General features: G+C 41.2%; 1 protein-coding gene across 1 annotated transcript in view; it reads left to right on the top strand.

Annotated features, from left to right (window-relative positions):
• The first annotated feature begins 266 nt into the window (after positions 1 to 266).
• COPG2 (COPI coat complex subunit gamma 2) overlaps positions 267 to 10,638 on the top strand; it is a 123,084-nt gene continuing 112,712 nt past the window's right edge. The window contains exons 1-5 of the mRNA XM_079711853.1: positions 267 to 333; positions 1,512 to 1,564; positions 2,124 to 2,204; positions 6,037 to 6,108; positions 9,020 to 9,108. Coding sequence (XP_079567979.1) covers positions 297 to 333; positions 1,512 to 1,564; positions 2,124 to 2,204; positions 6,037 to 6,108; positions 9,020 to 9,108 — 332 coding nt within the window. The 5' untranslated portion in view covers positions 267 to 296. The remainder of the gene's footprint in view (positions 334 to 1,511; positions 1,565 to 2,123; positions 2,205 to 6,036; positions 6,109 to 9,019; positions 9,109 to 10,638) is intronic.

The following is a 10,638-nucleotide window of genomic DNA, read 5'->3' as shown; positions in this document are numbered from 1 at the left end:
CCGTGGTGAGTCCCCTATTGCGATCTGTCACCGTAGGGGCGGGGACGCGGCCCCGGGGAGCCCACCCTTGGCCCCGCCTCCGCCGGGCTTGGGGAGGAGGCGAGGGCGTGGCCACGTCCCCTGGGGTTGAGAGCGGCCGGCGGCTGCCGGGGAGGGCGGGCCTTCTCTCCGAGTGACGGGACCGCGGCCCAACCGGAGCCAGAGCACGGGGCCGACCTTCCTGCAGCTTCTTCCGCTTGCTGGCTGCGGCGCCTGGGACGGTCGCGGTGGGTCTGGGCGCTGGGAAGTCGTCCAAGATGATTAAAAAATTCGACAAGAAGGACGAGGAGTCTGGTATGCGCGGGGCGTCTGACGCCCACCCTCAGCCGCGGGGTCCCCTTCCTCTGCCCGCCGCTACCTGCTCTCGCGGACTGCGGACCTGGGGGCGTGGGTGCCGGTGTGTCGGAGGGCCGGAGTTGGAGCCCAGCCCCTCCTCCGACCCACTCCGCTCTAGCCAGGGGCCTGCCCCTAGCCCCTCCCCCGGGCGCCGGAACCTCCCCTCAAGTCGCGCGCGAGCGCCCGGGCGCTCGCGCGCAGCCTCGGGCTGCTCGGCGGCCCCGCCCCCAGCCCCCTCCTCCGGCGCAGCTCCTCGGAGCCACCTGCTCCAGTTCGCCAGGGGTGGGCTGTCCACCAGAGTCCGGCCCATGGCAGGTGGCGGAGGTAGTGAGTGTGCGCTTGCGAGAGGCGGGGTGGGGTGGGGTGCTGGTAGTGCAAGGCCCACGGTGGGTCTGGGATTGACGGGACTGAGTGTGTTTGTGAACTTTGTGGTGTCTGTACCTTGCAGTCTCCCTGGGGACCTCTGCTTTGTCCGCTTCCGTGCGGGCAAGCCTGCTCCGTGGTACCTAGCTTGTTTAATACTCAAGCATCCAAAAGTGAGTTGCATCTTGATACCCGTCTTTGGTCCAGAGTAAATGAGGAAGATGCCAAGTCACCTCAAAAAACAAAAACAAACAAACAACACCCCCCCCCCCCAAAAAAAAAACCCTCAGTGCTTGATGGCTGCTCTAAGTGTGGTCCAGGGTTGGGTTAGTAAACCTCTGTGGCCCCTTCCAGCTTGACGTGTATCTAATTCTCTGATAAACTCCTCACAGTAAATGTTAGAAACGCATAAAATAGTGCTTTCCTTTAGGGAAATCCAAAGGACCCTACCACAGTCTCATTAATTTTAGTTGTATGGACATGACAGATATTTCTAACATTCATATAAAAAGAAGGCAGGGCAAGAATACACTCATTTCAGGCAGGGTTTCTGCAAAAGAGAAGTACAGGATCTTACAGGATAGCAGACAGAGCTAGTGTCAGAATCAGAAGGATTTTAATCAGTTTGTATGCATATTAGTAATGATTATCACTGTGAAATCCAAGTGGTCACCTCACTTGGGTGAGATTTCCCAAGCATTCAATACCCTTCTGTAGAAAGTAAGTTTGTGTAGGACAGCTATTAAAGACATTTTTTTCCCCCTATAACATAGGTAGTGGCTCCAATCCTTTTCGGCATCTGGAGAAGAGTGCTGTCTTACAGGAGGTATGGCTTGGAAGTATAGTGTGTTTTTTTCTTTTCTATTCCATTTTAGAATGGGGGACGAAGAGTCCCGGAATGCTCTGATCCAAAATAAGAATTAAGGAATGTAACTGAGTCCAAAGAATATGTACTTGAGGGAAAAAGAAGAGGGGTTACTTGTCATAGGAGGGTCTAGAGCTTATAGAAATGCAAAAATATGTAGACTCTGTCACACGTTGAGAATTTTAAATAAAACACCAAAGGAGGTGTTTAGTGCAAGGTTATTGAAGGAAGTTATAGATATTAAGCCTATTGTATTCAAATGATGTAGATAAATATTGTGATTCTTACTTAATAGATAAAGCCCACAAGTTAAAGTAGCAGACCTAAGGGAGTGAGTATAGAATGGAAAACCTAGGCCACATCTAATAATTTATTATATAACATAATAAATTGAAAACTGTAAGCAACATTATTTGGATACTGTGATTAAAATGTATAATAGTCTTTATTTAAGTTGATTTTCTGTAATCTGTGATAGCAAAGATAGAAAATATATATAGCAGTGCTTTTGTTTCCACAGGCTCGTATATTCAACGAAACGCCCATTAATCCAAGAAGATGTTTGCATATTCTTACAAAGATTCTTTACTTATTGAACCAGGTAAATTATTTTGATTTTCCTCAGATTTGTGTCCTGGAATAGAAATACATGACATGCAGTGAAGTGCTTTCTGGCAAGTGTAATTATTTATTTTTTAAAAATTCACTTAAGGGCTTCCCTGGTGGCGCAGTGGTTGAGAGTCCGCCTGCCGATGCAGGGGACAGGGGTTCGTGCCCCGGTCCGGGAAGATCCCACATGCCGCGGAGCGGCTGGCCCATGAGCCATGGCCGCTGAGCCTGCACGTCCGGAGCCTGTGCATCCGGAGCCTGTGCTCCGCCACGGGAGAGGCCACAACAGTGAGAGGCCCGTGTACCGCAAAAAAAAAAAAAAAATTCACTTAATTTTAAAATTTACAGTGTTCGATTAACATAATAATATGTAAAATTTCTTGAGGACGAGGAGTATGACAGACATTTCTTTTTTATTCATGAGGTACCAAATCAGCTAAGCACATAGTAGGATCTCAACGTTGATTTGAATTTAACAAGTATTAGTTAATATTAAAACATGTTGTTTAGATATGTTCAGAAAATAAAAATATATTGCAAAATCTTATACAAATTCCAGATAGATATTTTATCCTTTTGGGGGGAGTATATTATATTAATATTTTAAAGCTTTGATTTTAATATTCAAATTTTATAAGGCATACCTCATTTTATTATATTTTATTACATTTTTTTTTTACAAATTGAAGGTTTGTGGCAACCCTGCATTGTTAGATGATGGTTAGCATTTTTTTAGCAGTAAAGTATTTTTAAATTAAGGTATGTACGTTGTTTTTTTTTCCGACGTAATGCTATTGCACAGAATAGACTACAGTATAGTGTAAACATAACTTTTATATGCACTGGGAAACCAAAAATTCCTGTGACGTGCTTTATTGCAGTATTCACTTTATTGCTGTGGTCTGGAACTGGACCCACAGTATCTGCAAGGTATGCCTGTATTTATTTTCCCTACTCCACCACTAGCAGTATGATTCTGTGCTTAACTGTTTTGTGCCTTAATGTCTTTTTCTGTAAATGGGGATTATGATACTACCTGTTTTATAAAGTTATAATGATTAAATGATACAATAAATGTGAAGCACTGAGAATAGTCCTGGACACATAGTAAACATTCAGGAATAGTTTTCATTCGGTCATTCAGCATATATATTTATTACATACCTGCTGTGTTCTATGCACTGTTTTAGGCACTGGGGACGTAGCAGACAAAACCAACAAAAATATTTGCACTCGTGAAACATAGATCCCACTTGTGCTTTTTTTTCTTTTTAAATTAATTAATTTATTCTTGTCTGCATTGGGTCTTCGTTGCTGTGCACAGGCTTTCTCTAGTTGCAGCGAGCGAGAGCTACTCTTCGTTGTGGTGTGCGGGCTTCTCATTGTCGTGGCTTCTCTTGTTGAGGAACACAGGCTCCAGGCGCGCAGGCTTCAGTAGTTGTGGCGCACCGACTCAGTAGTTGTGGCGCGTGGGCTCTAGAGTGCAGGCTCAGTAGTTGTGGCGCTTAGTTGCTCCACAGCATGTGGGATCTTCCCAGACCAGGGATCGAACCCATGTCCCCTGTTTTGGCAGGCGGATTCTTAACCACTGCACCACCAGGGAAGTCCCCCACTTGCTCTTTATCGTTATTTATTTAATTTTTTTTCTTGTGTGTGGTTTTATTTATTTATTTGTTTGTTTGTTTCTTGTGTGTTTTTTTGGTTTTTTGGTTTTCTTGCTTCAGACTAAAAAATCTCATGATTTTTAGTCTAGGGCCTTAGAAAATGTGAGTCTGTTTCTTAGATTCACACACATGCACACACACACACACACACACACACAAACACACACCCCCCTACCTCAGGTGGTTTACATATGGTGCTAAGAAGACTGTGGTTTCCAATTTGAATTCCATGAGAATATTTTTACTTTACTATGCTTCATGACTGAAGACCTCATCCAGAGACATGAAGTTTTGTAGCTTGCAAATGGAGGCAGAGCAACAAGAACATGCTTTTAAATAAAATCTATCTATTCACAAACATATATCCTCGTGTGGTATTATATTAGAAACATTTAATGCAAAGTCAGTTTGATTTAACTTTTCATAGCATACATTGTGTCCAAGTTGGGGAACTCCAGTCTATAAGCAGAATTTTGAGTAGTTAAAGTTGGTTCAGAGTAGCATATATTTTTACATTGACCAATACTGCTTTGATGGGCAACTCATGTTGAAACATATAATTATCTTGATAAGGAAGTTACCCACACAGTCTGATAAACAGTCAACTAGGTGAACAGATTTGGGAACTTTATCTTTTGCCTAGTTCTTGGTAGTGCTTTATGGAAAAATACTTATAAGTTTCTACTAGAGTTGACATATCTGTATATTCTCTGAGTTTCAAGTCAAAAAGTAGGGACTTAGGATTTACTGTACTAGTATGACTGACAAGTAGATGGGTGTCTGTATGTTCTCTAAATATGAAAGAAAGTAAGGGAAATCTCTTGCTGATGAGCAAGCTGGGTACTCTGACTTAAGTAATTGTAAACTCTTATACTTTCTCTTTCATCCTAAACTTTCAGGGTTTTTCTTCAAAATTTGTTTATTCTTATACCTATGATGATTGACTAGTTATATTTTTTATGAGAGCTGAAACCCTGAAAAGTGATTGAGCCTAACATATCATATAGGATTTTTTTTTTTTTTTTTTTTGCGGTACGCGGGCCTCTTACTGTTGTGGCCTCTCCCGTTGCGGAGCACAGGCTCCAGACGCGCAGGCTCAGTGGCCATGGCTCACGGGCCCAGCCGCTCCGCGGCATGTGGGATCTTCCTGGACCAGGGCATGAACCTGTGTCCCGTGCATCGGCAGGCGGACTCTCAACCACTGTGCCACCAGGGAAGCCCCTATAGGATTGTTTTTAATGAAGAAGTTAAATATTGAAATGGTAATGTTTCAGGTGGTCTGTGATCTGCAGTGTTTTGACTATTAATAAAATATTGGGTTGGCCAAAAAGTTTGTTTGGGTTTTTCTGTTATATCTTACAGGAAAACCCGAACGAACTTTTTGGCCAACCCAATACGTTACCTAACACCTCGCTACTCAAAAATACGTGGTTCCCAGATCAGCAGCATTCACATCACTGGGAACTAATTAGAAATGGAAAATTTTAGGGTTCACACCAGAGCCACCGAATCAGAATCTGCATTTTGGGAAGATCCTCTGATGATTTATTAAGCACATTGAAGTTCTGACCCAAAGCATGTTTTTAGGGGCTTGAGCCAGTGTCTTGAGATGTATTAGCAGCCCTATAAACCTTACTTTTATATAATTAATCTGATTCCTGCCCTTTTGGTTGGTCCCTTTTTACCATGTTTTCTGGTATTCCTAATAGATAGTTCTTTACAGTTTAATATTTATTATGCTCCTATGATATGTCAGGCATTGGATTATAGAAATGTAGAAGGTATGATCTCTGCTCTTAGGCAGTGTAACAATAACATCCTGTTCTGATAAGGAAGTCAACTTACTATCATTTTCTATCTCCTTGTAAATCACAATTTTTCAGGGAATTTAAAATAGTTCCTGCTAAAAAGTTAGATACCACTGTTCTAGAACTTTCATAAAAGCATGGTGTATGATAATGGATTGTTTTAAATAAGAAATGGATAAATGGCTATGTAGGTTTATAAATTAAAAGCCAGAAAAATAGCAAAGAGGCACAATGTTTATACAGAGAGTTTTTCCTGAGTTCTCAAAGATCTTTGCAGAAATAAATGGAAAATCCTTAATTTTTGTTGAGTTTAAGAAATTGTTTTAATTTAAACTTAATTTAAATTACTTAGGGTGAACACTTTGGAACTACGGAAGCCACAGAAGCCTTCTTTGCAATGACTCGATTGTTTCAATCTAATGATGTAAGTCTTTTTTTTTTTTTTTTTTTTAATTCTTTTAGGCTGAAAAAAGCTCCTTTTATCTGTTTTCCTGGGGGGAACTTAGAGTGCTCCAAATTAGGGAAAGTTGCTTGAAATGTTTAAAATTACTTAAAAATTTTCTCTTCATAAAATTTATAAATGTTCATTAAAGGACATATGAAAATGAAAGAATGAAAGTATATAGTTTAAAGCTGTTCACTCACAGATCTACCGTGCGGTCACAAAGACTGCTTATATCCAGCTTCTGGCATGACACTGCAAAGGTGGACTGGTATAGAAGTCAGAGGACATAGCTGTCACATCTCTAAGTTCTTAGTCGAGTTTCTGGTGGGCCTGGGGTTGCTGTTGGCAGATGAGAAGAAGAGCTGGATGCAGAGTGGGGAAGAGGACATGGAGTAGGGAAAAAGAAGAGTGAGGACAAACTAAAGCTGCCAGCACCTCTGCATCTGTCTCTCATTACCTTCGACTACCCTGACTTTCAAGCATAATGTCTGCTTCACTTCTGTCTTCCAAATGTGGCACATATTTCCTTTTTGCCCAGCTCTGACTCAGAACCATCAGAGAAGGGGATTGTGGGATCTGTATTTCCCAGCTTTCTGTTAACGTAAATTGGCCAAATTGTGCAGTTCTTTTGGTATGTACTGCATATCATCACAGGCCACATTTTGTGCCTGAGCCTGAGGACTTTATAGGATTTGAGTCTGGTTATGTGTCTAGATAGTGAGCAGTTTGGGGATTAGGTCCTCAGGAACATCGGCGTCCCATGTAAGGCAACTATCTCAGGGAAAGTCAGTGCACATTCTTCAGGCAAATGGAGCCTAATTTCCTCAGACAGGGTATGAAGGACTGCTTCTGCTTGCCCAGGAGGCTTGGAGGAATTTAGAGGTTCAAGGTACTTAGCTTCATCAGAATCTGCCCATATGTCCCCATTCCAATTTTCAGGGCCCCACTCCTTGCCGATCGTGGTCCTAACTTTAACATAAAATGGCTCACAAGGGGGTAAATTGAATTTGCATTGTAATTCAGTCACCTGCAGGATATACTTTTCAGAAATCTCAGCCCTGTGTCCACATGGCATGAGGCTTTCTATTAAGGCATCATGGACGTTTCCTAGTCCCTGACATAGACCTTAAGCTGTGAATTCAAAACTCCGAGCTTAGCATTTTCTTTTACCTAGTTTGCCAGTGTACTTAGAAGGAACTAGCCCATTATACAACTCATTTTTACAAAAATGTTCTATGGCAGCAACTAGTTGATTACCCAAACCTTTGTCTTCTATAGTCCTTGATTATACTTGTCTGTAGGTGATGATTTAAGTATTTTGCCATGGATGACTAGTGTCCCCTTTACCACTGGAGACAGGGTCATTAATTCCTTTTATCAAGTCAGAAAAGCAATTTCAGATTCCTATCCTTAAGGCCCTATTTCCCTTTAATCACTTCCTGTACCAAAATTTGGGGTTCAGTCAGGGAAGCAGAATTACTGTGTTTATTATTTATTTATTTATTAGAGGAATTAAACTAGAAAACGGGGCGTTTCAAGCTGCTGGAGAGTGGGGTCACGGAGAGAGACTATCATAAAAGTTGTGGAAGGCTGCTTCACGTGTCTTGTGGTAGGCCCGAGTCTGTCGCTGCTCACGGGGCTGGCAGTTGGGAAGAAGAGCTGGACACGGAGCAGGGAAGAGGACGCAGAGCAGGGAAGAAATAGCGTGAGGACAAACTCGGAGCCTCTAGCACAGAGGTTGTATTAAGAGAAGAAGACATGAAGTAGTTTTCTAGGAAATGGATTGGGGAAATGTAGGATTGTTGGACAGGACGTGTGGCCCCTTCAAGTTAGTGGTCATGAATTTAAAGTATTCCCAGGTAGCATGGTGAATGTTTTTCTCCAGCTACAAGCTTCAGGTTAAGGCATGGAACAGTTAAAGATGGGATTTAATCAAGATTGGGGTTTTGCCATGTTAGTAAGCAGAGGGAGGAACAAGGAAATTGAGTGATTGAAATATTGACTGTGGAGTCTGTGTTTGGTTAGGAGGCAAGTAAGACCGGGGGCTGATTGGGACAGTAAAGAGTTGATGGAATCAATGGCTTGTAGGTCATGATGGAGTGAAAGAGTTGAGTCAGGAGTGGTGGTTGGAGAGCGAATGCTTGGAAATGAAATACAAAAGGGGTACTGTTATTGATATAGGCTGTGACAATGGAAGCGGGTAATTGCAATAGGAAGGAGGACACGATTGTTGGAGAAGAGGTCAACTCCATGGAATATTCAGAGTTTTAGAAATTCTGTCTGTATGGATATTAAAATCACCAATTATTACTGGGATTTTATTGGAAATAGTGATAGTAAACAAAGTACTAATTTTTTTTTTAAATAAGGGAAGTAACCTGGGGTCTATATATGCAGCCAGCAGTGGTGGCAAGTGATGCAGTCTAATGACATAAGCTTTTTTTTTTTAATGGCATAACTCTTAAAGCCAGAGTTTTTTAGGGATGAAAGAGGTACAGTGAAAGAAGTCAGTGCAGTGATTTTGCAGAGGCAATGAGGATCAACTTGAACAGCTTCCCTACCTGTTGGCCTGTTGGCACGAGGGAGAAATGGACACCATTTGAGAGGGCTGCAGGCGAATCCTCAGGGGAGAGCCAGGTCTCAGTTAGAGAAAAGAAGGGAATGTTTAGAGAAGAGTTTAAGGATATAAGGAGTTTTGCTGTTGAAAGTGCTAGAGAACCTGATTGAAGGGGTTTGGAATTTGTGGAGGGATGGAAGATGGAGTCAGATTAGGTGCTCATCCAGTGTCCAGGAGATGAGTAATGACCAGGATATTTTATTTTATTTTTGTAGTGACTGAGGTTTAGTAACCATGTACAGCATGATGTGATCTGTTTTGATGGTCCCTTAGGCAGAATATGGAATTGAGGATATGATTTTTTGCGGGGAAGATGAGGGGGTTTTGCCAGCGGCATGTGGAGCTCCTTCCTTTCCCAGCGGGTAATAATTATTTTGAGATTGGTATCCTCCTATGTTTATATATTATATCTGTTTGTATCCATAATCTATACTTAGTATTTTTGTGTTTTAAAATATAATCTGAATGATTTCATCTTCATATTATTTTGCAATTTAAAAAATTAATATATTTTTGAGATCTGCCCACTTGCTACAAGTACTTTTACTTTATTCTCTTTTACTGTTGTATGGAATCCCAGTGTGTGAATGTACAGTATTCTTTTTTTTTTTTTTCTGTACGCGGGCCTCTCACTGTTGTGGCCTCTCCTGTTGCGGAGCACAGGCTCCGGACGCGCAGGTCCAGCGGCCATGGTTCACGGGCCCAGCTGCTCCGTGGCATGTGGGATCTTCCCGGACCGGGACATGAACCCGTGTCCCCTGCATCGGCAGGCGGGCTCTCAACCACTGTGCCACCAGGGAAGCCCCAGTATTCTTATTTATTTATCCATTCTCCCATTGGTAGATCTATAAGTTGCTTCTGCTTTTTTGCTATTACAAATGACATTACACATAATGTTTATGTACATGTCTTCTTGTGCACATAGAGAATTTTTCTGGGTTAGATGCCTCTAAGTGGAATTTCTAGGTAATGCTATTTATACGATCTTGCCAAATTGATCTTAAAGGGTTGTACTAATTTACACTGATTTGCTTCCAAATCCTTACCTGCTCCAAATAATAATTTCTTATTATCTGATCTAAATATTTGCCATTCACAAGAAGGTGATATGGCATCTCTTTGTGGTTTTAATTTGCATTGCCATATCACTGCTGAAATTGAAACTTTTCATATAGTTAATGGCCATTTTACTTTCCTCCTCTGTGAATTGTCTGTTTATATTCTTTGCTTATTTATATTCCTTCTATTGATTTATAGGTTTAAAACTTTACTTTAGCCTTTAAAAAATCTGCTTTTTTTTAAATTTTAAAAATCAGCTTAAATATACAATAAAATTCACCAATTAAGTGTATAATTGTGTTTTGACCAGTGTATAGAGTCATGGAACAATTACCACAGTCATGATACAGAAACTTTTCATCACCCCAGAATGTGCCCCATTATTTCTTAGTTGTCTATCTCCTTCCTCAACCCCAAGCACCTGGCAATCGCTGATTTACTTCCTGACAACATAGTTTTGCATTTTGTAGAATTTCATTTAGATTTAATCATATAGTATATAGTCATTTATGACTTTTATTTCTTGTTTCTTTCCCTTAGCTTTTGAGAATGATCCAAGTTTTTGTATGTATCAGTAGTTTGTTCATTTTTATTGCTGAGTAGTATTCCACTGTATGGAGGTAGTCTGTCTTTATCCATTCACAAGTTAATGGATATTTGGGTTGTTTCCAGTTTATAGATATTATAAACAAAGCTGCTAAAAATATTCAAGTACAAGTCTTTGTGTGGACCTATGTTTTCATTTTCTTTGGTTAGTATCCAGAAGTGGCATTCTTGGGTTTGCATTTCCTGAATGATGAATGTATTAAGCATGTATTAAGCAAATATATGCT

The sequence above is a fragment of the Hyperoodon ampullatus genome (assembly GCF_949752795.1).
Source record: "Hyperoodon ampullatus genome assembly, chromosome: 9".
Taxonomy (NCBI): Eukaryota; Metazoa; Chordata; class Mammalia; order Artiodactyla; family Ziphiidae; genus Hyperoodon; species Hyperoodon ampullatus.
This window is presented reverse-complemented; position numbering and strand designations above follow the sequence as displayed.